We start from the raw sequence: 26,188 nt of genomic DNA, 5'->3' as shown, positions 1-26,188 counted from the left end.
CACCATCACCCCCAGGGGTGGGGGCAAGGAATGGAGACCCTGGCACTGACTTTCAGGCCAGGTCAGGGCACCCCTCCCCCCCATCCCCAGAGCCTCATGCCCCATGCCAACACCCTGGGGGCGCGGAGGTCAATAAGGACTCCCAGGGAGGGAAGGGGGACAGGACCCAGGTTAGAGCTGCCGCCTTGAATCCTCGCTCCACAGGAGGGCATAGGGACCTCACGGCCCCTGTGGTGCAGACAGGCTCATCTGCTCCCCACGCCTTCCCCGGCCGTGCCCTTAATACTTGACCAACACTTTCTCAGCGGAAGATGAAGAAAATGCTGACACTCCTTGATTCGCTCTTGGACAATGTTGTCATTCAATAGCCTTGGCCTTTTCCAACAACCCAGGGAAGCAGGTTAAATAGTATCACCCCTCCCCCCGCCCCTCGCCCCCGATAGATGAGAAACCCGAGACCTGGAGAGAGAATGGCTGAAGTCTACAGGGAGCTGCTTTGGGTCCAAGATGCCCCACTGCACGCACACACCCGCCTTCCAGACTGGCACCGGAGATCTAGGCTCTAGGTGGACACAGGCTGGAGCCATGGATACACACACCGTGATGCACAGTTGCTCACCACACCCACCACTCTGCTCCCGCAGTCGCTGACCATGGCCTGGAAGAGCCGGCCCAGGCAGCCCCCTCCTCGGAGGTTGTGGAGCTCCGGCCGGGCTGGGCCATGGCGTCCCACGTAGGCAGAGGCAGGGAGCTGGCCCCGAGGGTATCTTTTGGGCTCCACCCTCTGGCTGGCAGGCCCCGTTTCAGGCCACATCATAGTGGCGGCGTGGCGGGGGGGGGGGGGGGGGGGAGGGGGGGCGCGGACTGGAGCAGAGCTGTGATCTGAACCTCCAAGGCTCAGAGCTGTGGCCCCTTCTCAGCCAGAAAGCAGAGCTTTGAAATCTGAGCTGGGGTTGCCATATGGGCTAGAAGGGTCACACCACCCTGCCTTCTTTGCTTTCCGCCCTGCCCTGGGCGGGTTCTGAGCTTCCAGCTGGGGGTGGTGGGCCTGGGGCCTCCACCAGCCCCCCACAAGGAAGATACACCACACACACAGTGGGGAGAGGTTCTGGGTCTGCCCTCATGGGTATGTTTCGCCCAGGCACCTCTTCCGTAAGCTCTTCACCCGTTTCCAAGTGGTGGTGATGCCACTTGTACCTGGTGCCAGGTCATACTTTTGGGGGGTGGTGTAGAGTCCTGGGGCAGGGTGCTTTAATGGACCCAGAGTGCAGACTTCGGTCTCTGGGGTTCCCCGGTTCCTGGGGACCACCTGGAAAAAGGCAGGTACAAGCTGTTAAGCTTGGGGAGCCACCTGGGAGCTCAATATGCCAATGGAGGCTTCCCAAAGCCTTGGGTCAGGTGTTAGCTGAGGCTACCCCACCCCCAGGGACCTGCAGAGTGTCTGCTAGTGTGATGACCATTCAGAAACTGCTGGGGCTCGTTATCCCGGGGTTAATCAGGGGGAATAGCCAGATTGGGTCCCTGGAAAGGTTTGTTCAGGGTGAAGCCAGCGCTAGGTGCTCTCCAGAAAGAAGTGGGGGACCCTAGAGGTGAGGGCTGGGTTCCAAGCCCACACCCTAGGTGAGTTCGGGACCTGCCTCTCCCGGGACAGCCAGCACAGAGACCGGCTCTCCAGGACAGGGAGCAAGGTCTTGGGGTACATTAGGTGGGGGATGGGTGCCCGTGGAAAAGAGCAGGCGGGGGTGGGTGGAGGGTTTGTCGGCTCTTTATTGGGGTGGGGTGCATCATTCCCAGGGACCTCTGCGCTGGGCCCGTGTGCACACAGGAACGTCCACCTGTGTATACACATCTCTGCCCGAGGCCGGCGCTCTGGCGCCGTCAACTTCCGTCACAGAGGGTACTAGGAAAAGATCAGTTCCAGCAGGCGGGTGGCACCTGAGGTTGCGGCCCCACCCTGGCGGGAGCCGGCTCTATCAGAATGAGGGTGCAGCTGACAGGGCTGGGGGCCCAGGGCTGGGCTGAGAGGAGCTCGAGTAGACAGCAGCCTCCACCCCCTGCCTCAGGCAGGTCCTCAGGCTCCTGAAGACCCTGGGTGCTCTGCAGGCCACTCCTGGCCCTGCCCCATGCCACGCCCGTCAGAGGACGACCCTCCTGTCCAGGTGGTCCCCGCGCCCACTCCGCTGATGCCTCACTTCCAGGTGCTTCTTCTGGACCTTCTCGAAGTGCTGCAGCAGTTCTGCATAGTCAATGCTGGGGGTGTCTGTCTTCTGCGACCTGGGGGCGGCCTCCAGACTGTCTCTGCGGAGAGAAAGCAGGTCAGTGGACCGGCACAGGAGGGTTGCAGGGGGCTGGCACCTGTCACTGGGCATTTGGGGGTCAGGGCTGGCACAGCTCAACCTCAGGGAGCCTCTGCCTCGAGCCCAGCAGTCCTTTTCCAACAGTGAACCCCAAAGGGCTGGGGAGCCCCAGGAGTATCCCCTGCCCTGCAGCTGGTGGGACTGGTCACCACGGCTGCTTGGATGAGGCTTCAGTCTGTGGGCTGCCACGGTGCCCACAGCGGGCATTGCATTGGGAAGCATTTCCTGTTCACCAGTGGCTGCCAGTGTCTCGGGAAAGGGGCTGAGTGGGCTGGAGCTGGGTCTGGGCTCGGCGACCACACTTGCTGGGGGCAAGTCCCTCCACCCGGTCTGGGCCAGACAACCTCTCCGGTGGCCAAGCGGCTGCAGAGGGTACCGGGCTCAGGTCGGGGGCAAGGTGCCGGCAGGCCCACCCCAAGGCCGCCTGCGCCCTGCTTGGGAGCGAGGCGCCAGGACCCCGAGTGGCTCCGGCTGCCCGGGAGGGGATTCTAGACACGGGCATCTGATGCGAGCCGGGCGCTCCATTCAGCGTAAATCTTCTCAGTGGCTCTGCTGGTTTCCATGGCGACCTGACAAGTGAAATTTTCCATCTCGGATGCCAAATGCCTGTGGATGAGGCGAAGCCTCCAAGGGTTACCAAATATAGACACGGCCCAACAGGCTCTGGGGCCGGCGGCAGGGGGTTCAGGGGGGGAGCCGAGGCCCTTCTGCCCGGAGGCTGCCACGCGGGACCTGTTCTCCCGGGGCAGGGAAGGGCGGGGCGGGCCAGGGCCCCCTGCTTCCCACCCCGCCCAGGAGGAGCGTGGGCAGGTCCCAGCAGTGCCAGCGGCTCTCAGGGGTCCAGGCCGGAGCCCGTGCCACGGCAGGGACGGGGGCGCTGTCTGAGGCCCGGGATTGGACCCCTCCACTTCCCGAAGCTCCTGTCCAAGGGCCTCTGTGCGGTGACCGGTTTGGCTTTGGTGGTTTAGTTAAGTCCTGGTCGTCCTACGCTCACCCTGACGGCTCAGAGAAGCTGTCGCTACAGCCACCACCTCGGAGACACGCCCACAACCCCTAGCCTGGGGCTCGGCCGTGAAACTGCACCACCAAAGACAAATGGCTGTGTTCACAGTGACAGAGAGGTGCAGGGCTGAGGCAAGGGAGATGCTGGGCCATACTCTTACACACCCCTACTTTCCAGGCCCCTCGGGCCCTGACCTTGCTGGGTGGCAGAAGCCGGGCGCCCCGGTGCAGAGGGCAGGCCGGCCGGCACTCACTCGGTCTGCAGCAGCTCGGGGTTGGGCACGCACTGGAGCCGGTGGGACAGCAGCTGGAAGGCGCTGCTCTGGGGCAGCAGCATGAGCAGGCCATACAGGGCCTTGATCAGGTACGGGTTGTTCTTCACGTCGAGCAGCTGCAGGCGCAGATCTGCAGCAGGGCAGGGGGCAGGGGCCGGGGGTGAGGCAAGGCCTAGAACCTCACCCTGCCCAGACTCCCTGCTGCGGCCTGGTCAGGAGAGGTCCAGCCCGGTGGTGGTGATGTGGCTCCACAGCCCGCATGCCTCCCCTCCCCTGGGAGGACCTCAGCAGGCCCCACAATGGAGCTCAAGTTCTTTCTTCCTGCTCCCACCTGCCCTTCTGCCTGATCTTCCTGGCAGTCACCCCTCCTGGCTACCCCAAACCCGCCGCTAGGCAGTTCCCCTGTCCCCAGGTGGCCTCCCCAGATGAGGGGTGAAGTCTTCCGTGTAACAGACACCCTCACCTGTTCCGCATGGGTCTGCACACAAGGCTAGAAATGGGGTGGGCTGGACAGAGTGGACTAGGACAGCTGTAGGGCAGGGGGCTGGAAACCACTAGTGTGGTGCTGTCCACACCCCAGGCCCATCACGTCTGGGGTCTCCGCCTCAGCCCCGCCACCAGTGCACCAGCCAGGCAGAGCTGCACCCCGGCCCTGGCCAGCACCTGCCCCAGGCCTCTGAGCCCCTCTAGGAGAACTGTGTCTCCACTTTGAGTATCTGGACCCGGTCTGGGACATCCTCATAGAAACTGAGCCACCAATCCCTGGAGAGGCCACGTCACCCCAACAGCAGACTGGCAGGGCCTGGGCTGAGGCTGGGGCTGGAGCAGCCAGGCCTCGGAGACACGGTGAAACAGGAAGATGGGGTCCCCATCAAAGGCGCTCTCCTTGCTCCATGTGGCAGGAACCCCAGTGGAGGCCCCAGCAGTAGTGCTGAGGCCTGGCCGCTCCAGCAGACATGTGGGCCTGTCTCGAGTCCAGTCTCCAATCTGGGCTGAGGAGACAGGGCTTTGCCAGGCACCCCCAGGACTGGAACGGGTGCTGGGAGGGGAAAGGTGTGTGCCTGGCTACTGGGGAGGCCCTCAAGGAAGTGACATCAGGCTGAGGGACACCAGGGGACAGGCTCAGATGCACTCTGGGGGAGCAGGTCCTCCCTCCTGCTGACAGGCACGTATCATGTGAGGCCTGGCCATTTGGTGAAGCAGGCTTCTGCCTGGATGGGAGGGTCCCTCAGCCCTGTTTGACTATGCACTTGGGGTGAAGCCTGACGGGCTCAGCGTGGCAGGGAGGGGCGCTGCTAGAGAGTGGGAGTCTGGGGTGACTCGGCAGGAGGGCCTCAGTGTCAGGCAGGCTTCCCTATGGCCCCAGCTCTGGGGAGTGGGCAGTGAGAGCTGCTGCGCCCAGAGCAGTGCCCGCTGGTCGCTGCGTGTCTGACCACTCATCAGCGCCTGCCCATCAGCAACCCGCAAATGCCACTGTGCTTGGCAGGGATGTGGCCATGGCCCCTGGGCACAAGGGGCCACCCATAAGCAGATCCCACAATTCCAAGGCCAGGGCAGAGGGCACAAGTTTGCGGGGATGGAGGGGAATAGTTCTGGGACAGGGACAGTTCTGGGACAGGGTGTTCTCCTGCTCCTGACAGCTCTGCCCCAGTTCTCCCCGCAGGGTGACATTAACCCTCAGGTGCCGTGGGTGCTGGCCTGTTTCTCGAGGTCGCCTCGAGGCTCAGAGGTGGGGCACACATTCCAATGTCCCAGTCCTGCTCCACTACACTCTACCCCTGCCTGCCATCCTGGCCTCACGTTCTTGGCATTCCAGCAGCACCCCTGGGTGACCGCCTCCCTCCCACCTCGCTCCAGGCTCTCACATGTGAAGATGGGGCACTCAATCAGCTGCACCAGCTTGTCCACCTCTGTGAGGAAATCCACGGTCACCTCCAGGTCCCCACTGAGTGGGCAGTCAAGGAAAGTTACCACAGGCCCAGGACAGCCCTCTCCCGGTGGGGCGCAGCTGGGGTTGGGGTTCAGAGAGCCTGCCTTGAAAGGCGGCAGAAGGGGCCCGGGGGCTGGACCTGTGGCTTAGTACAGTCTGGAGCATGTCCTGCTTCCTAGCACAGACCCTGAGCAGGGCGTGGCCTATAAAGCACATCAGTCTGTTCTCCTCTTTGCTTTCCTGCTCCGCTGTAGGAAAAGCAGCTCAGCTGGGCCGCTGCATGGGCACCAGGTCCGCTTCTGTAGCTCTCACCTCTGCGTCCTTTTGGCTCTGTGAGACTCTTGTCAGGCAGGGCCCTGTAGCCTGAGGCAGGAGGGCTGGGCAGGAGGCCCCTGGACCTGCCTGAGTAGATGCTGGTCAGCAGGGCCAACACTAGGGTTGTGGGGAGCGTGGGCAGCCCGAGTGGGGGCTGGGGTGTGTGTGTGTGGCCTGTGATCTCTGGGCCACACCAGAGGCTGAGAGGAGCAAATCCTGGTCTTGGCTGTGGAAGCAGAGCAGGCACCTGTAAGGAGCCAGGTCACAGCTGATCCTCACCAAGGCACTCAGGGCCTTGCTCTCCTGCCCCCAGGCCCCCTCTGCCGCCTTTTTTTTTTTTTTTTTTTTTTTGTGGGACCCTCGCCGATGGCCGGGGATCGAACTGGCGCTGCAGAGGCTGCAGGCAGCCTCGCAACCCAGCGCTCAACCGCTGCGCCACCAGGGGAGGCCTAAGGCCACCAATTTTGCATCCTAAGTAGTGCTCCGACCAAGACCCACATACCAGACATTCACTGAAGAGGCTGGTTTGCCTCAGGGTATTTTAAAGCAAATCTGACGTGGGTGCCTTTTGCTAAGGCAGGCCCTGAGGTGTGCTGTGGTGGTGGGTGGGATGGGGTAGGGGGTGTCTTCTACTCTTCTGAGGCCGCCCATTCAGCTAGATTCCCCTCCATGTGTCATGTGCTGAGACTGCTGGGCTCTGGATCTGAGGACCTGAAGGTCCCTGAGCAAATCACGAGCAACACACCTGATGTGTGAGCTCCAGCTGGCACCTAGGCCTACCCACTGTCATGTAACCCCCCTCTGCTCCCAGGCGTTGGCACGAAGGCCCCCAGTTCTGGGTCTGGCTTGAAGGTGGACTGCAGTGTCTACAGAAGCAGAGAGCACACCACATCCTTCCTGGGGTACCACAATTAGAAGGACCCACCAAACCCCTAATCAGCACCTCTGGGCTGGGCCAGCTTAGCCCAATTCCCGGTTCACAGGTCTCTTCAGGGCCAGCCCCTTCCACCAGGCCCTGGCTGACCCTGTTTGAGCCATCGTGCTCTCCCCGGCACACCCCGCCCTGAGGTGAAGGATACAACTTCTGGATGAGGTCGTAGGCGTGCCGGTAGTTCTGGGTGAGGAAGCAGAGGGACACGGTGGTGACGGGGTTGTGGCACCAGGAGCGGTAGAGGCAGCAGAAGAGGTTCTGGCTCTCCTGAGGGGGAGAGAGAGGGAGCAGTGATTCTGCCGGGGTCCCCCGGGGAGCTGTGTGGAGGAAAGGGCCCAGTTCCAGGTCTCTGGTCCTTTCAGAGCACCAGGAGCCAGTCCCACGGGGAAGGAGCTGTCACACAGGAAATGCTGACAGCGCCTCCTCAGACCCTGTCATTACCTCCCAGTCCCACATGCCACGTGGTGGTGGCAGCGAGGGCCTGGGCGGGAGGGAGACTCTCCTTTGTGCTGGCGTTTCTGCCCTCAGCAAATGGCGGTAATTGTCCTTCCCAGAACTCTGTGGTCCTGGGGGGGCGCGGCCGGCGGGACAGCAGGGCACAGGGGACAGCCGTCTGGGCAGCGTGTGTGCTCATCCTCAAAGGCCATGGCTCCCTGCTCTCCAGCACACCCCCACTCCCTAGAACTCACTCTCACTCGGGAACCGCAGGGAGGGAGCCCACACTCGGGAGCCCCTGCCTGAGGGAAATTCTTAAGGCCTCTGCGAATGTCTGGAAGGAGCCACAGGAGGAAGGAGGGCTGGCCTGGAACGTTCTAGCCGCTTGGCCTGAGACCCACATTCCTGGTCCTGCTCTGTTGGGCTGCCGGGCGAGCGCCTCCCAGCCCTGGCGGGTCTTCACCCACAGCCTGGGACAGGCAGCACCAAGCCCTGACTTATAACGGGTGCCCCGCAGGGCAGAGTACGAGCCGGGGAGAGCGGGCAGAGCCAAGGAGAGTGTTAGCCCCTGACCCGTGGCCAAGATATAACCCGGAGGCCTGACCCAGCCGGCACGCCCCCCACAGGGTCCACGGGGTAGGCCTAGCGCCGAGCCCATCTGTGTGTGGGGTGGCGTGGGGTGGGGTGTCAGTGAGTGGGAGAGGCGCTGGACCCGGGGGACAGGGAGGAGCCTTCTGTGGGGGACACCTCTGGCGGGAGGCCCCACGGAAACATGCCGTGACTTGCTGCCAGGGTGGGCGCAGCCACACAGCCCGCCCAGGGGGTCGGTGCTGTACAGACCAGGGAGCTCCCCACTGCCCCTCCTCCCGCCAGCCTCTGGCGCGTGCACGCAGGACCCGGGCCATGGACTCGGCTTACCAGAGTCTTCAGGTCCTTGAGCTGGTTCCTGAGCTGGAAGAGCTCAGAGGAGGTGAGCAGGATGGTGTTGAGGGTGTGCACCATGGTGGAGGCGAACTTGAGGTCCTCCTCTCGGAGCAAGATGTCTGCCATCGAGTGGAAGATGTTCTCAGCGTTCAGCAGGAGGCACAGCTGCCTGGAAGACGGGTGGACGGAGGTCACGGCCCAGGCTGGCCCCCTGTCCTGGCCGGCAGCCCCTGAGGGAAGCTGCTCTCTCCTGGGGCTGTGCTGGAACCTGGCTCTGAGGCCCGAGGGGGGCCACCGGGGTGTTGTTCACAGCAGACCAGGGGCCCCACCAATGTGCATCTCCAGAGCCCCACAGTCTTACCCCCACATCACGCCCTAGTCCAGAAAATGGAATTCGCAGACACACAGTGGGACTCTGGCTACTAAAGTCCTCACAGGAGCCCTGAGCTACAGTCCAGATTCTCTACTTTTCACAACCATGTGCCGCCCCCTCCCACCCGAATGCCAAGGCACTGCGGGCCCCGCCCCATATTTACTCTCCAGATGGAACTTATTTTCGTGTGATGGGTTACACACACACTGGCCATGTGTGTGCTGTCCCTACCACCGCAACTCCCTCAGGAGCACCCTGAAACTCAAATGAGGGAGGGCCACACCCCGAAATGGGCGGAGATGATGCTACCTCACCCAAGGAGATGCTCCTCCCCTGGGCAGCCTCACAAGGTCGAGGTCTCCACTAGAGACAGGGGAAGGCTCGCTGGAGCAGTGCCCACCTGGAAGAGGCCTCATGCCTGCCAGGCCAGTGTCAGCTTCGTGTCACTGTCCCTGAACCACCACCAGTGGCCAAGCATCCGCCCTGCACCAGGCTCTGGCCCCGAGCTCAGGGGGGCCACAGCGAAGGGGCTCCCCTGAATCCCAGCCTGGCACCCACCCACAGCTCCTGCTTCAGGTGACACATGGGCCGGAGCCAGTGAGACCGGGAGGGCATCAGCTGGCCTTGCAGGTGACCCTAGACTGGCCGGTCACGCCCGCAGCCCTAGGCTGGGCAGGAGAAGGCCCGTGAGCAGGAAACAGCAGCTGCCCGCCCTGTGGGAGGAGGCCCGGGAGAGGCCGGCACCCAGGCCGGGCCAGCAGGGAGCCCAGGGCGGTTCTTCAGCCTGCAGGGGTGGGAAAGAGGCCCCAAGCGCTTCTCTCCAGGGACCTGGCCAGCCACTGCCTCGGGCGGGCGAGGCTCTCTGTCCTTGGCCAGAGAGCACGCTGTTGCACGTTCTCTAGTTAGCTGCGGGAGGGGCACCTTTCTGTCAGATGGTGAGCCTGCCTGGACCCGGCCTGCTCTAGTTAGGCATTCATGGAAATATTTGGTTGACTGAACCCTTGGTGGCAGGATATGAGGGACAGGGTTACAGGGGGACTTGGTGGGATACAGGGACTGCTGAGGAGGCCAGGCTTTTAGTGGGAGTGTTGAAGGGGGAGTTCCTGAGAGGACAGGCCCAGCAGGGGGACCAGGGGACTGAACCTGGGCTAGTACAGAGGTGCGGGCCAGGACTCCGCCTGCGCGTTCAGAGAAGGTATAAGACGCCTTCCCATGGCCCCACTCCCTGAACCCTTTGACAAGCACCAGCAGAGTTACTGCGGCCAGAGCAGCCTCCCCCAGCTGCTGTCCTTGGATCCTCCCCAGGCCCCTGGGCCATTTGCTCTGGAAGCGCCTGCAGCTCCCGCTGGGCCTCCCCTCCAGCTCTTGTTGCCAAGTAAAGCCCTGCTGACCCTGGCGCCTGTCTGTCCCGACCATCGGCCATCGGACACCCAGCCCAGAGCTGAGGGCTGGTAGGGGAAGGGCGCGCCGGCCCCACCAGGCTACCCAACAGGGAGGCGGAAAGGGATTCAAGGGGTTCGGAGGGGGTGGCGGCTGGCGCCCTCATCTCCCGCAGCCTCTGGTTCTAGACTGTCCTCAGCAAGAAGCTGTTGCGGTGGCCTGCGGGGAGGGACCCTGGATCCCCTGAGAGTGGGAAGAGATGCCAGTGTTGAGGGATGGCGTGAAAGTGGGGAGCGCCCTCCTCCTGCCTGTCTGTTCAGTCTGGTCCTGTATCGGTCCCGCTGGCCTCGGGCCCAAAGGCCCCGGGATGGACAGAGAACTCAGTCAGCCTCAGTGGCCATGCTCCAGGCCGGGTGGGCAGCCTGGGTCTGCAGGGCCCTCTCCCTGTGCCAACAGCGGGACCAGGCCCCAGCCCGTCCAGCCCACAGGAACCCGCCCTGTTTGTGCCACTGACTGGAGTCGTGCATTTCATTTGGGGGTCCCCAGGTGGGCTGGGCCCAGGGAAGGGCCTCACCTGATCCCAAAAGGTCACCTCTAAACGTGCCCAGAAGCCCTCCCGACCCTGTGGCCCTGCTAGGTCCTTCCTGCCCTACTCTGTGGCCTCAGGACTACCTGGTACCTTCCGTCTCCCACTTTGGCTACTTCTGGTTTCCACATCGCTGCCCCTGGGGCAGACCAGACGGCCACCTCCAAGGAAAGCGTGTGTGATGGGGTTCGGCGCCGTGGCCTGGCCTGGTGGGGAGGGAGCGCGGCCCTGAGCCCTGGCTGCGGCCTGGAGGCTGGAGACGTGTCCCAGGAGTTCAGGGCCGAGGGGCCGGGACAGTTCTGACTCAGAATTCGGTGCTGGAAACCACAACCACAACCGACACCAAACCGGCTGTGTATTTACAAACGCAAACACACGGTTTGGGAAGGAAATACCTGAATCTGGAAACAGGCTTCGCCTGGGGAGGGAGGTGGCCGTGAAGGGTCCTTCACATTTTATCCTCTTCTGCGCTCTTTCAACGCTTATTTTGGCTCAAAGGGTATTTTTCCCGATAAACAAGGAGGCATCGCGCGAGTTCCCCCTGCGGGGAGCGTGCTGGGCTGCCCTGGGGAGAGCGTGCAGGGGGCAGGGGAGAGCGGGCTCTGGCGGCCGAGATGTCAGGGCTGCGGGCTCCGCGTGGGGCTGCAGCAGATTTCCAGAATTGACAATGGAAACATGCATCTTACAAATGAGAGGATCAACAGCCGGGAAATGATATTTTTAGCTACTGCAGCTCTTTGCTTCAAAGGCGTAGGCTTCATCTAGAACCAGGCGAGCCTCCTCCTAAGTCTGCCTGTTTGTGAGAGTGATTAGCATAATACGAGCAGGAGAGCGGGCCAGGCTGCTCAGGCAGAGGCACCTGCTCCAGGGAGGCTGAGCGCAGGAGAGGGCATCCTCTCCATGGAGGCGCAGCCCGCGCTACCCCAGAGAGGGGAGTCGCCTCCTCCAGGGCGGGGTGTCAGGCCCTACACACCACCACAGCAGGGAAGGCCACCTTCCCGCTGCTCCCAAAGTCCCTTTGCCTCATGCAAACTCCGTCCAAGGCTAAGAGCAAAGGGTCTCAGGCTGCCTTTCTGGATGGCCTTTGAGGGGCAGGACAGAGCAAGGTCAAGCCCAAGGAAGAGGGACACTAGGAGCTGGTGCTGGCAGTGGAGGGACAATCTCAGGGGCTGCGCCAGCGCTCCTGGACCCAAGAGGCCGTGCCCTCTGGTCAGGTGCCACCTCTGCCCTGCCCACCCTCTCAGCCCCACCCCTGTCCAGGTCTGTGGTCCTGCCTTCCTTTCTGGTCTCGCCTCTTGTGGCCTGGCCCTTCTCTCTTTGCCATCCTGCTGGGCCTGGGGGCACACCCGATGGCTGCCTGTGCTCTCAGCAGCCCCCTGGCTGGCTTGGGAGGACTGAACATGTGAAGAGAGGCTGGAACTTTTCTCAAACACCACACAAATGAAATGAAAGCTGCGACCTTCTAAGAGCTCTAATTACAGACATCTCGGCAGCCGAGCAGGGACAGATAACACCGGGCAGCTGCCGGGTCACACCAGCCCAGGGCCCTATGGGGGGCAGAGTGACCTTGGGCTGCGGGGTTGGGGCTGGGGGCACAGAGGGTGCTCCTGTTGCTATTTCAGGCACCACAGGCAGAAGGGGGAGCAGAGACATGAAGGGCCAGTGGCTTCTCCATGGCCCCCTCCCCTCGGGCTTCCCCAGACAGGAAGATTACATGTCTTCCTGTGGAGGGTCAGGGGACGGGAAATACTCATAGGCAGGGTGCACAGCTGAAGAGCTGAGACACCAGTAGAATTGGGGGTGGAATTGGACTGGAGACTGCATCTAGTGGGGAGGGCTTGGGGGCTCTGCTCAATATCCTATGAGACGCAGAGCAGCCCCACAATGAATTCCTGGGCCCCAGAGGTTGAGATACCCTGCTCTGTAAGAGCTCAGAACAAGAGGGAGGCGATATCCCAATACCTCTGGGACAGCTTTTGGGGGTCGGGGACTTCAGAGGCCCATTCCTCTTGATGGCCTGGCACTTTGTGGTCCTGATATTTTTCTTTCTCTCAAGACAAACCTGTCCCCAGGATGCCCTGGGCAAGGGTGCTGGGGCTCTCCTTACCCTCCTTCAGGCAGGTTGGGATGCAGTGTCAGTTCTGCCCCCTCCACGTTCTGTCCCCTACTCCTTCACGCACCCTGGCCACAGCTCCCCCTAGAACCCAGGGACCTCATCTCCCCTCACTGGCTCCTGCCATATCCTCTTCCCTCCCCTCCCCTCCACCTCTGGGGCCTTCTCAGCTTTCTTTCCTGGCTTCTCCCTCCTGCACGTTTACACACTGGAGCTCCAAAGAGCCTGCCTCAGGCCCTCACCCACTGACCATCCTAACGACCTAAGAATGAAAACGCCTCAGCGCAGGCATCTCCAGAGTGTACCTGCAGAGCCAGCATTCAGTAAAATCTGTTGAGGAAATGAATGACTGAATGAGCAAATAGAAGAATGAATGAATGACTATGCCCTTAATTCCAGATTAGTACCTCAGGCCTGGGTCCCTCTCCTGAGATGCGGGGCCGGGTCTGCTTCTACGACATCTCTCCCTTGGTGGCCCCCACACAATGTACGCCCACTGGGAGCCTCCTCCCTCCTGCTCTCTTCCAGGGCTCCCCTCTCAGGGACTGTCCCACCACCCACCCAGCTGCTCACGCGACTCCCTGGCCCTTCACGCACTGTCACCGATCAGTTCTACTTCCTTCCAATTCTGGACTCCTGCTGCCTCTCCCGGCCCCCACCAAGCCGCTTCCAGGTATCACAGGGACAGTCGCCGCCCAACCGGTCCCCCACCCACTGTCCCCCACAGCACAGCAGTCTCTACAAGCAGCATCTGGCCACACCACCCCTGCTCAGGCCCTCGCCGTGGCCGCGGGGCTGACTCCTCCCTCGCCTTCTGGTTTATATCAGAATGACGCTCCCTGTTTGTTCCAGCCTTGAAGCCTCAGCAAGGCTGGGCCCTCTGCTGGATTCCTCCTCAACCCCCAGCCTCCTCAGGATGGCCTCTGGCCCCTCCTGGCACAGGATCGGGGCAGAAAGCTCTCCAGCACCTTGGGCGGCTCTAATCAGACATCACCCCAGGGGCCCTGACTTCTCTGGTCAAGGGGGAGGCCCCACCTTCACTCCACTTCACTTCACTCACTTCACTCCAAGCCTCCTTCTGACCTCACAGACCAGGGCTGAGACCAGGGGCAAAGGGCAGCTGAGACTATTGGGGAAAACTCCTCTGCCCGGCTTTGCTGGGAACCTGGAGAAACCTGTGCCCCAGCCAGACTTGGGTCACCTGCAGGTCACACTTCCGCACAGCAGGTAAAGCACCAGGTGTGGCCATGCGACTGGTGGTGACAGTTCTAGAAGCACTGAGACACTGGGGCTGGTGCCTGTGAACAGGCTGACATGATTCAAGGGTCCGGCTCTGTGGAAGTCACTGCTGCTACCGACCGTGGGCAAACCCCAAGCTGGCGGCTGGACCCCCACGCACAGCCCGGGTCCCAGCCTACTCAGCTCCACCGCTTTCCTCTCATGACGCCTACACGGGTGTCGACAAGGACACCAGACCCCACGGGGAAACCGCAACTCACAGCTGAGAAACAAATTCATTTGCTGGCAAGATGGCGACGCTGATCCGCCTCGAGCTGGCAGCACCAGCCACCGGGGTGGGGGCAGAACCTTCTATGCTTCTTCTAAGACCAGGCAGAGGAGGAGGGAGAGCGAGGTGGGAGCCAGGGGCCGAGGAGGGACGCGGCTGACCTGATGATGAAGGCGCCTCTGACCTCCAGCAGCTTCCGTTCACTGCTGAACCTCTTGAGAAGGTTGATCATGAACTTATAGAAGTAGGAGTTCATGGTGGGAGTGGAGGGAGAACATTCTAAGCCTTTGGTACCTGTGGAGAGAGGACAGGGTTGTGATGTCGCTGCGTGTCCTCAGAGACGGAGCCCTGAGAACAGAAACCTGGGAACATGAAAAGGTGTGTGTGGGGGGCAGGTCGAGGGCGACTCTCCCACCAGGGGCCGTGGTGGACGGCAGGAGAGCAGGGACGGTGCACACGGGAACAAGCACACACCCCCTGCTCCCTGCGCACCCCATCACCTGCCCCCCGCGGGCCCAGGGCAAGGGGACGCTGCCAGCACTGGAGTTAAAGCACCCCACGGCCGCCCCCAGGAAATGAACTACACTTGGTCTTTATCTCCGTCGGTTAAGGACTCACGACGAGCCCAAGAGGAAAAGGGGAAAGACGCAAGACCCCAACCCACCGAGGCAAAGGGCAGCTCCTCTCCCGCGTGAACGGGGAGCAGGGTAAGTGGGAACGCCCACGGAGGAGACAGCACTCGCTGACAAACGTCACCGTGCGTCGCCTTCACCCTGTGTTTTGAAACCAGATATTCTTCAGGCAAAGATGCTCCTTTAGAGTCACATCCGGAGACTTTCACAGCTCTGAGTGGGCTTTAGAACCAGAAGCACTTTTGGGGTCTCCCTCTGGCATGTGTCCCAGCTGAAAAAATACCAAGGGTCTACACAGCCCGCTTGCCCCTGCCGCCTCTGTAAAGCATCCAGCACGGAGGGAAGCGGGTGGGGACCTGGTCATCCTGGTGACGTGTGCTCACCCTCGGGGGTCACCCCACATGCCCCCCCCAACACACATGGCCTCAACACAACGGCTGTTGAGGTGTTAGGGACGTTAGCGATCCTTGTCTATCAGTCTGAGTCATTAACAGGACTTTTTTTTGAACAACATCTGTCCTTAATTGAGATACAATTCACATGTCATGACGTGCACTCCTGAAGTACACCATTCAGGGGTTTCCAGTATATTCACAAAGTAACTCATCAGTCACCACTAACTCCAGGTCATTGTCATCACCCCCTAAAGACCCCACACCCACTTGCTGTCACCCCCCGATCCCTGGCAACCATGAAACCACAGTCTCTAGGATCTGCTCACTCTGGACACTTCATGGAAATGGAATCGCACGCTGTGTGGCTTCTTTCATGTGGTGTAGCATTTTCAGGGTTCGTGCTCGAGGCAGTGCGCATCTGTCCTTTATTCACTTTTCCGGCTGAATCATATTCCATTGCCTGCAGGTACCATATTCGATCCATTCATCAGCTCGTGGTCATTTGGTTGCTTCCACTTTTTGGCTGCTAAGAAAAAGCTGCTGGGAACACAGACGTCTCTGTATGAACACATGGTCGTTTTACTTTGTTATGTACCCAGGAGTGCAGGTTCTGGATCACAATGCAGCTGGATGGCTCACTTTGGAGGAACTGTCAGGCCGTTTTCCACTGAGCTGCACTTTCCTACCAGCCATCGAGGGGATTCCGGTTTCCCCACAGCCCCAACACTGTGATGATCTGACTTCCTGTGACAGCCCCCCTCGTGGGTGTGGAGCGGGTGTGAGCGCCTGTCCCTGAGGAGGGGGGACACTGAGCATCTCCCCACGTGCTTACGGGCTATTTGTCTACCTGCTTTGGAGAAACGTCCACTCAAGTCCTCGGGCTATTTTCAAATTGGGTTTTGTGTATTTATTGTTGAATTGCAAGAGTTCTTCGGTACAAGTCTTTTGGGAATTTGATTTGCAAAATATTTTCTCTTTTCTGGGTGACAGCATCACATTTTCTTAATGGTGTTCTTTCTTTATTTTTGTGTAGAAGAATTTAGGTGTAGGCCAGAGGTGTGGGGGGTGAGAGGATTCATTGATGGTGTTCTTTGAAACACAAAATTTTCAATTTCGATGAAGTTCAATTCCTCTATTCTTTCTTGGGTTGCTTGTGCTTTGGTGTTATCGATGAAACATTACCTCATCCAAGGTCACAGAGAGTCACTGCTTTCTTCGGAGAGTTTCAGTTTGAGCTCTTACATTTAGGCCTTTCCTCCCCGTTAATGGTGTCACAGTATCTTTCCACATATGGGGGCATTACTTACTTTTTATACTTAAATAACTTTCCACATTGATTGAAAAGTAACTGATAGTGATGTCTAAGTTTATGGTGCGCAATGCACTGAATACACATGTACATACACACACACACATATACTCTTTAATGTTACAACTGCAGCTAACACCTCCCTCCACCACCCCACAGAGCTACCATTTCCGTTGCGTCTGAGGACATGGAGGATCTACCCTCTCAGCCGCTGGCACGTACATAACAGTCCCAGTCACTATGGCCATCTCACTGGACACCAGTCTGGCCTCGCTCATCTTCAAACTGGGCGTTCACATCCCTTCTCCAGCGTCTCCCCAGTGCGGCTCCTTAACCCCCGGCGGCTGCGGCGCGTACTCAGCGCCGCTGTGTCCCGTGCCCGTATGGCCCCTTCACATGGAGCAGCTCAACTCACCCTCAGACGGGCCCTTGAAACATGCGCCCTGCCATGCTCGTCCCGGAGAAGCTGCAAGGGTCAAGCATAACCACGCAGGGAGAGGGGGATCTGACTGAGTTTGGGTGCCCAGGGCACAGCTGTGTCACCAGGGAGACCCGAGTGAGCCCCGCTTCAGAACCGCCCAGGAGTCAGGTGCCCGTTCGGGCCCAACCTAGTTAAAAGTTATACATGCGCAAGGACCCTCAGGGACTAACATTTCCTTGGGTGCAGGAACATCCATTCACATAATAAAATCCCCATCCCAGGTGGTCCCCGGCCACCATTTGTGAACACGTGACCCACGAAGAGGCACAATCTGAAAAGGCACGATCTGGTCATGAACCTATACTGGTCCCATGGAGACCAGGCTCCAGACACCCCTCGCTGCCCCCACCTGCCCCCACGCCAGCAATCCTATAAAACTCCTAACTCCGCTAAGGGGAGCCGACCCTTGAGCCTCAAGGAGCAGCCTGGACATTTCTGAACAGGGAGAGAGAAGTGAACACTAGGGGGAAGAGGCGCCTCCTGTGTCCGCTTCCTTCTGCGGCTTCAGTGTAGCCTGAACGAGCCGCCTCTCTCTTCACAGACAGGGCAGCCACTGCCTTGACCCTCGGGTGATTCAGCTTGTGCAGTTCTTTCTCTCATTTCTTTCTTTCCCAGCCTCTGGGCGCTGCCTAAGCTTCCTGCTGGACTTGTCCTCCTGGCAGTTCTGCTCTGGGGCCTGTGTGTTTGCCTGGGCTTTTGCCCACAAAGGGACGGGTGATCTGGGAGTGTGAGGATTTGGGAACTCTTCTCTTCCCTACTCCCTTTCGCTCTTTCACTGTATCATTTAAACCTCTCCCTGATTAAAAACATTTGAGTACACTGGAGTCTGATAACTTTGCCTTTGTGCATGTGGGCAGCAGGAACCCTAGGATGGGCAACATGGGTTTTTCCCTCTTAATCTGGGGCTCCTGGGCTCTGCTTGTATTGCCTAACATCAGTTTTGGTTCCCTGATGGGATATAAACTCCCAATATCACCCTCTCCCCAGTGCATGGTGAGGGTCTGCCCTTCTTGCTCCTGATTAGATGGCAGAAAAAGCACAAAAGTTGCAAGTCATAGGAAAAAAACAACGAAGCATTTGTTTTTGTCTCATTTCGCCAACGCAGGCTAGGGTGACAGGGACACGTGTCCCTCCACTGGCTTCCCAGTGAGCTGCCACCCAGGCCGCTCCCCTCCTGCCTGCCAGTGGTGGTCTCTTCCAAGCAGGGTCAACTGTGCAGGTCAGGAATGAGGGGGAGGGGTGAAGTGAGCCCACCTGCTCTGTGCTGGAGGAGGGATGGATGTGCCAGGTCAGGCGAGAGGGAATGCCGAGGAGGCAAGTGGCCCGTGGGATGGGGACCTGGCTTTGGCAACTTGACACCCATACGGCAGTTACAGGCATGTGCTGGGCCCACTTCCCTGCTGAAGCTTCAGTCTGTGCCACCTGCCTTTAAGACCGAATGTACAGGTGGTGGGAGGAGCTCCTGACAAAGGCCAATTCTGTGCTCAACCTTTTTCTTGTCCCCTGTCAGGGACTTCAGACTGACCCCTGACTGCTCACTTGGGGCCACAGAATGAAGAAGGACCCTGGGGCTATGGACAGAGAGTGGGAACCCCCAGGAGGGGTCCCAGAGTCAGGATGTGGGGTCTCCTGACCATGACTTCTGATTGCCCAGAGGAAACAGTCGTTGGCAGGGAAACCACTGCTTCCTGGGAAAACAAGAGAAGGAAGCTGGGGTGCCACAGGAGCCCCCTACTCCTTCCTTGCTTCATCAGACACAGCAGGAAGTTGGGGAATGGCTGCAGGTGGAGCATGCACAGAGGAGGTGGTCTGGAGCTGGGGTCCTATGGGACCCCCCGCTGCAGGGGCTGATACTTCCGGCATCACTGGGGACACAGCTTCAATGCCAGGGCCTCCTGTGACTGGTGGGCAGCGAAGCGAGGTCAGACCTATAGGGCCCACCCACCCCCCAGGTTGTCCTGCAGCTCTGGCAGCTCCAGACCAGATGTTCTCAGGGCAGATGCTGGAGGGACCATCCAGGACCCGGGCACCAGCTTTCCCAGGGGCCCAAGGCCCCAACCCCCAGGGGCAGACTTACTGGGCGAGCTCAGTAGGCTGGTTCTGCCAGGGGTGGGCACCTGAAGGTCTGAGTGGCTGACCCGGAGTTCAGGGCCATCAACGGGGCCTGGGTCATCCGTCTGGCCTGCGGGGGAGGAAGCAATTTCTGCCAAAACCTCTAGATTCTTCAGGATAACCTGGGGGGTAAAAGCAGAGATGAACAACAGGGAGTGGAGACGGAGAAAGTCCTCCAGAGGGCAGAGCGGGATTTAAGGAGGACGAGTGGCTGGTAAGAGCTGCCAACTGTGGTAATGAAAGAATTCAGAATGTTCGAGAAAGGGTAGAGATTGAGGAGAACAGACAAGAAGGACACAGGCAGCAGAGTAACAAGCTGGAGCCTAGGCCTGGCCACCTACTTTCCATGACCTTTCTTCTCCAGTCCTGAGTGGATATCTGTGGGGTCCCCAAGAGATGGGCCCTCAGGCACTAGGGTGCAGTCTGTGTGGTGTACATCTTGGGAATGTTTGGGTGTGGCCCCAGTGTCCACCTGAGAGATCCTACAGTCACACTGCTGAGCGTGGCGGCCACAAGGCAGATGCCTCTGCACACTGGGAGTCTGATAGGGGACTCCCTAACTTCCAGACACGCTCTTCAATTCTCAGCTACTTCCACAGCATCCAAGTGGGGCAGGGCTTCCCCAGCCTGCCAGGTTCTTCCCAGGAAGATGCAGAGTTGGGAACAGAGGACAGTCAGGTGTGTGGCCCTCATTGCTGGGTGTTGCAAGGTCCCCCAGTCATCCCACTACTCTGGGCCCTCGTATCATTGCAAACCCCATCTCCTGCTTCTCACTGGGTTTCAAGAGTGAGTGGGGAGGTGCCTCGCTGGGGAGGACACATTCACACGCTGGTGTGTGTGAGTGTGTGTGTAACTCACCTGCCCCAGTGACTCCAGCAGGGCTCTGATCCCTTTGTAGGGGGTGACCCGTCCCTTTCTGCTCCCCACTCATCTTTGTGCCTGCTTTACCCATAGGTGTACCCCAGGACTGGTGTTGGCCCCTGGCAGATGCCCAAGAGGCAGAAGAATGTACAGAGCCCAAGCCAAGAATGAGCAGGGCGACTGAAATCTCTGGTCCAGGACCAGGGAAGCGCCACAGAGGCTGGTGGGGGGGCCCTGGGGGTAGCCCTGTGCTCCACGCAGATCAGCCGGGTACAGTATGGTGACCCCAGTCAAGATGAGGCCACTCAGGGTTCTGTGGGCTGATGATGGACTGCAGGTAGTCAGTGGTGAGGGTTTGACCGGCGCACAGCCTTGTAGACAAACTGAAACCAATTTTATCTAACAACAGCAAAAAAGAAGATATAACGAACACCCTCTCCTGAGGTTCCTTTTCCCAAGGTCACACTTGTGCGTCATCCTACCCTGTCCCGGTTGTCACTTCTCCGGGGTCCTCTCCACCCGAGGCTGCTCACCCTTTCAGGCCATGGAGCTCCTCGAGCAGTGGCTTATCAGGGACAGTTACTGGCTGCTTTTCTCCCACCCCTCTGTGCTGCACCCTGCCTCCCCCAGGTAGGACCCGGCACTCAAGCGCTGTCACCTGTCCCACCCTGTGCTTCCCTCTGTCGCTCCCCTTTCTCAGCAACAGCTGAGTCCCTGCTGAGCCAGGGGCTGGGGCCGCAGGTAAGTCAGACCTGCCCCACCCAGACCGGGAGGAGACCCACAAGGCCTCCCTGTGTGTGTGAGGGCAGAGGGCACTTGGAAGCATTCGGGGCAGGCCTGCGGGCAGTGGATCCATGATGTTGAAGAATGAGGGGGTAATAAGCCCATACAGAGCCCATACAGAGCCCAGGAGCCAGTGCTGCCCCTGTGCCCAGGCCAAGTGTGGGGGCCTGGGGGTTCAGGCCCCGAAGCAGGACCAGGCCTCTGCTTTGCTGGAGGCAGAGTCCCCAGCAGGGTCTCTGCTTCAGAAATGGCAGAAAGAGGGTGCAGAGGACAGTGGGATGGGGGGCACAGACAGCAAAGCAGGGTTAGCCGGGGTCCAGAACGGGTGCCAGATTCATGATTCCCTGCTGATTTTCACGCTCCTCAAATCCCTCCAGCAGAGAGACAGGAAAGCAGGGACTCTCACCGGTTACAGTACCCCCTCCTCCACCCCCTCAACTGTCCCCAAGAGGAGCTGCAATCCTCCCCCTGCTGGAGGCTCACGAGGTGCGCCACAAAGCTCCGACAACCTTGCACTTCAACAAATGGAGTTTCCACAGTCTGAGCGGGGCTGTTAATGGCCTGCATCTCCTGCCTTTAAGTGCACCCGCATGCGGGACCCACGCTCAGGCAGAGTGCAGATGGGATTAAACCACCCTATTCAAAGGACTGAAAACTCAGCTGCTTCCAGTTAAGTCCTAGGGAAGGAACCAATCGGCTAAGCTCCTCACTTCCTTTCTGTGTTGAAATGAGGGCCAGCGCCGTGTGGTGGATGAGTCACGAGCAACTCAGGCAGAACTGGGCCAGGTCCAGCTGGGCCTCCCACACTGGAGGTGAGGGGTGCGAGCGGGTGTGGTATGTCTGCATGTCCCTATCCTTAGAGGACCTATAGGCCTCGACCCGCCTGTTAGCATTCCCCTTCAGTTTCCAATTGCAGTTGTGGGGCCCTCAAAGCCTGGTACCACCTCAGGGAAGACTGGGGTGTGTCACTGCACAGGCAGCTCCCTTCTCCCTGTCACCCCCAGTCCATGTCGACTCCCACATCCCCACCAGGCAGGGGGAGGTCTATAGAGGTGAGGGCCTGTTGCTTTGTGGAGGACACAGCTCTGCCCAGAACCCAGTGGAGGGAAGGAGAGGGCCAGGGGTCACAGACTGCCAGTGTCTGACGTGTAGCCTGGAGCTGGGATGGGCAGAAGGAAGCGATGCCACCCTGGCGGATGGCAACACCCAGGCACAAATCCTGCCCCTTGGCTGGGTGGCAGGGCAGTCCTAGGAAGAATCACCCAACCTGAAGGTCCAGCAGTGGAACAAGGAGACTGGTGTGGGGCCAGGTGTGCAGGGACCCAACCCCAGAAGACCGAAGGACCCAGGGCCTAGCTCTCCTCCCCTCTCGTGGTTTCTCCTGCTGCTTGGGCTCTGGGTTAACTTCCCAGAGGAGATGGGGATGCAGAGAGCTGAGTTTAGCAGGGCCAGTAAAGCAGGGCCAGCCCCTGTGTGCCTCTACCACCACTCTCCATCGCCTTTAAAGGGCAAGTTCCTCTGGTAGACTGGCTTTGTAGCTGACACTTGGTGTCAGCGTGCTCTTCAGAAGGGCTCAGGTAAAGAGGAAGGTCCTTGCTCCCAAAGCCAAGAGCTCTGAACAGGGTTTCCCTCCACAGGATTCACCTTACCAGGTAAGACAAGCAGGATGCTTTTGGGTGTTGATTTAAGAGATCAAGAACAACAGTGCATGCTGCTCAATTATCAGATCCCTCAGTTATTCAAAAGTGGAGGTGGGGTAGCCAGTGGCACAGAAAGAAGGGGCTATTAGTGACCTACCTCATCCGATTCATCTGATAACGTCTGCAGGAGAATGGGGAAGAGGCTGTCCGTGTGCCGGAACATCTGGAGGGCAGAGATGTTGGAGCTCATGAGCCTCCAGTGGCAGGACAGGTTCCCACTGCATGGCCACCTCCCTCCTTCGCACCCAGGCTCCAAGGACTCTTTAAACAACTGTCCCTTCTCTGCAATGACCAGAACCCCAGCAATTGTGGGCAGGTCCCCATAAAACCAAGGGGATGTGGAAGGAGTCCCTGGCTCCAGGGGCCTCCTGGGCCAGGCCCATGAGGCTTACCTTCCGGGGCGTCTTGATGTAGAGGTGGTATAGCCACTTGAGGACGGCAATCCTGGTCATCATGCCGATGGCCATGTCACTGAGGTGGCAGTTCAGGACCTGCACAATCCCGTCGAGGTGGAGGGTGACCGGGGCCCTGTCAGTGCTGTGGGCAAGAGTAGCAAGAAGAGTAGGGGTGAAGCCCAGGCAGACCCCTCCCCTGGGGCTCCTGGGAGCCTGTATCTCTCCCTCCACTTCCCGCTACCCACCCCAGGGCTGGAACTAGAATGCCCATATTGAGGGAGGAGTGCTGAGTGCCCACCCACACCCCCTTTCTTCTTCCAGCACTAGCCCGGCTCTGGAGACAGGTTAGGAGTGAGACCATCTTTAGGGTGTCACGCAGCTGGGCCCCAGCAAACCTAAGGACATTAAGTACAGATCGTTTGTTGCCAAAACAAAACCAGCACGTGCAGGGGCCCAGGGGAAAGGCCTTCAGCAGACACACCTTGCCCACTGGGCAGAGCACTGTGCCTGCCTGGCTGAGAGGCCCTGAGTTGCCTGTGAGGTGTAAACACTCCTGTTTGAATTGGGGAGGAGGCAACCTGCTTGTACCTATGAGAAACAGCCAATTCAGAATGTGCTTTGCTCCAGGGGACCCCTGGCTTCCCTGGGCTCCGGAGAGAGGCTGGCATTTTGGGGGGAGGGGTGGACAGTGTGGCCAGAGAATCTTAGTATGCCAGGGCCGGTCTCCCTTCCTAACAACACAGGGTGCTGGACTGTCCAAAGGTGCCAAGCCAGAGCAGAGCAGGGGCTGCGTTCCCGAGGGCCCAGGCTGGTGCGTGTGTTGTCTGTCTTACTAAATGGCCTTTCATGGTATTTCCAGCTGCTCAATTATTCATTTGCATCAGGAGCTCCACGCCCGAGCTTTCCTCATTTGCCTGCAGCCTCTTTGAAGTTCATTTCAGGTAAATCCTTAATAGGTACGATTCTGAGCTATCAGTGTTAAATGGACCGGGTACTTAATAGGGTTTGAAGATGCCCCACGGTGCGAGTTTTGGGGTGAGAGCGGGTGCCACTAGACTATGGTGAGCAGAAGGGATGGCGTGGGAGGGATGTGTTTGTACTTGAGCTGCTGGTGGGCAGAAGGCAGTGCCAAGTCCAACTCCCTGACCACACCCCACAGTTGGGCCACTGGTGCGGGTGAACCACCATGATGGTGGCAGTACCGAAAATGCCAACTCACCTTCTTGGATCAATGGGCCAGGCTGCTATTTCAAGCTCTGTATCAGCACCACCTCTTTCACTACCCCCCAAGCCCTGTGCCAGAAGCAATGTTACTCCCATTCTGAAGGCCAGGGCATGAGCCACTCAGTAACCTGTCCAAGGTGACACAGCCAGGAATTGTGGAACCACAATTTGAACCTGTGGAGGCTGAGTCCAGAGAGGACTCACCCACCACACAGCATCCCAGTGGGTCAGGCTAAGATGCCCACAACAGTACACTTCCCAGCCATCAGCTGACAGGGGCAGAATGACAATCCCAGGCAGACAGTCCATTCTCTGGCCGGGTTAGACCTGCAGCCATGTGCTGGAGGAAGAGGGAGGAAAGGTTGTCACACATGCCCTTTCAACATATTTTCTTGTCTGCAGGTCAGACAGCCTGCGTGAGGGTAAGAGGGCATGCCTGGTGTTGATGGGGGAGGAGGTGAGGGGTGGGGGCATTCAAATCCAAGTGTCCCAAACAGGGTCTCAAGATGCCAGGCTGGGTGCTCCCTCCGCTATTTAAATCACCCAAGATGCTTCTGGCCAGGTCAGTGTCTCTACTGAGGGCAGAAAGTGTCAGCCCACGGTGGCACCCCTGTGTGAGGTGTCACTGTGCCAGGGCCAAATGACAAAGGAGGACTTCATGGAGCTGGTATGGAAACTGACAGCCTCCAGACCCAGCAAACCTCCCAGATATGGGAACCTCGGATGGCTGGGAGGCGGCTGTCGGCTCCAGCCAACAAGGACTTTGTACTCCACAGCCCTCTGGGCTCACACGACCCAGCTCTTCAGTGCACACACCGGGGAGCAGAGGTGGAGAGTGTAGGGACTGTGCCTGGCCTGAAGCTGAGCGCCGAGAACGCATTCCGTCAGCCGGGGCGACTCCCTGGGTGTCACCTCCCTGGTCTGGCTGGAGGTGCAGGTCATGGGATGCAGGTGTGCCCCCGGACACCAGGGAGATGATCCCAGTGCCTGGGGAAAGGAGGATCCCAGTTCCCGCCCTGAGGAGGCTGCTCTCAGCGGCTGTGATGGGGCCAGCAGCTGTGGGGCTCTGTGCATGGTGGGTTGGGGGAGTAGGACTCTGGGACACCGCCTTCCCAGAGGGGCACTGCGTGGTGTGTGCAGCTCCTGAGCTGCTTGTCTGGAGCCTGAGACAGCACATCTCAGCCCCTGGCTTCCTGACCCTAGCAGACACAACGGAGCTGACTCGCAGTGTAAAATGCATTTCTGTATCAATTCCAAAAAGTCTAGACGAGTCACTCCTGGGAGCAGACGAGCTATTTCAAGGTGTCTGCAGAACCCCATCTTCCGGAGTGTTTTCTCATGAAGCATCTCATAAGGAACGTCTCTCGTGGGGATGGACTATACGTTTTCCACACGCACGGTGCTCCTGGGGGTTTTTACAGCATCGATTTAGTGAATAAATGCTTCTGATAGAACCAAAACAGAACGGTAAATTCCAGAGGTTCTCTCTGGGAGGCAGCACTTAATTTCGATCACATCTAACTCCTCATGGTTTTCATATGCTGCTTCTTGACTCAAAGGAGAACTAAGGTGAAACTAAAATAAGAACTGTTCCTGAATCCAGAGTTGCTTTTTATAGAAAATGATTATAATTTTTTTCAATCAGTAGATGCTAAAAGTTGGGAGCACTGATCTCTAGATATTTCCACTTGCCTTATGTACAGGGCAGTCAGCTACACCAGGACACCTGTTCTGAATGTCACCAGCGACACCTTGGTCCTTTGGCAAAGCCCAGGGCAGGGTGAGGCCTGTGCACATAGTAACACCCTCCAGGTGACTTGGGGGTCCAGGAAGCAAAGCTTCCACAACTGCCCGACTGAACTAACAGCCCCATCTCTGCCTCCTCTTAGCCCTCTGCCTGCCCCCGCTGCCATAGTCCTGGAGCAGGGCCACACCTCGTAGCCTGGATTGTAGTGACAAGTCTTCAACAGGCCTCATCCACACACCTCCCCCCACCCCATGGTGGCCAGAGTCTTCTGGATCATGCATTTGCTCCCTTCACTCCTGTGTGTCATTCTGGCTCTACAGCCTTCAGAACAAGAGCAGATTGCCTCTGCAGCATCCACCACTCCCCTGCATCTCTGTCCTCTGAGTTCTAGACCTTTCCCATGAGGTCTAGACCTGGCACA

General features: G+C 59.2%; 1 protein-coding gene across 1 annotated transcript in view; it reads right to left on the bottom strand.

Annotated features, from left to right (window-relative positions):
- Nucleotides 1–1,750: 1,750 nt before the first annotated feature.
- The window catches only part of VAC14 (VAC14 component of PIKFYVE complex), a 49,418-nt gene continuing 24,980 nt past the window's right edge, over nucleotides 1,751–26,188 (bottom strand). Inside the window, exons 11-19 of the mRNA XM_037516094.1 lie at nucleotides 22,794–22,938; nucleotides 22,499–22,564; nucleotides 19,023–19,179; nucleotides 14,290–14,422; nucleotides 8,164–8,338; nucleotides 6,959–7,077; nucleotides 5,500–5,579; nucleotides 3,614–3,764; nucleotides 1,751–2,298 (exon numbers count right to left, since the gene is read on the bottom strand). Coding sequence (XP_037371991.1) covers nucleotides 2,136–2,298; nucleotides 3,614–3,764; nucleotides 5,500–5,579; nucleotides 6,959–7,077; nucleotides 8,164–8,338; nucleotides 14,290–14,422; nucleotides 19,023–19,179; nucleotides 22,499–22,564; nucleotides 22,794–22,938 — 1,189 coding nt within the window. The 3' untranslated portion in view covers nucleotides 1,751–2,135. The remainder of the gene's footprint in view (nucleotides 2,299–3,613; nucleotides 3,765–5,499; nucleotides 5,580–6,958; nucleotides 7,078–8,163; nucleotides 8,339–14,289; nucleotides 14,423–19,022; nucleotides 19,180–22,498; nucleotides 22,565–22,793; nucleotides 22,939–26,188) is intronic.

Source organism: Talpa occidentalis, unplaced genomic scaffold, assembly GCF_014898055.3.
Source record: "Talpa occidentalis isolate TD23 unplaced genomic scaffold, MPIMG_talOcc4v2.1 talOcc4.17, whole genome shotgun sequence".
NCBI lineage: Eukaryota > Metazoa > Chordata > Mammalia > Eulipotyphla > Talpidae > Talpa > Talpa occidentalis.
The sequence above is the reverse complement of the archived record's forward strand: the minus strand, read 5'-3'. Positions and strand labels throughout refer to the sequence as shown.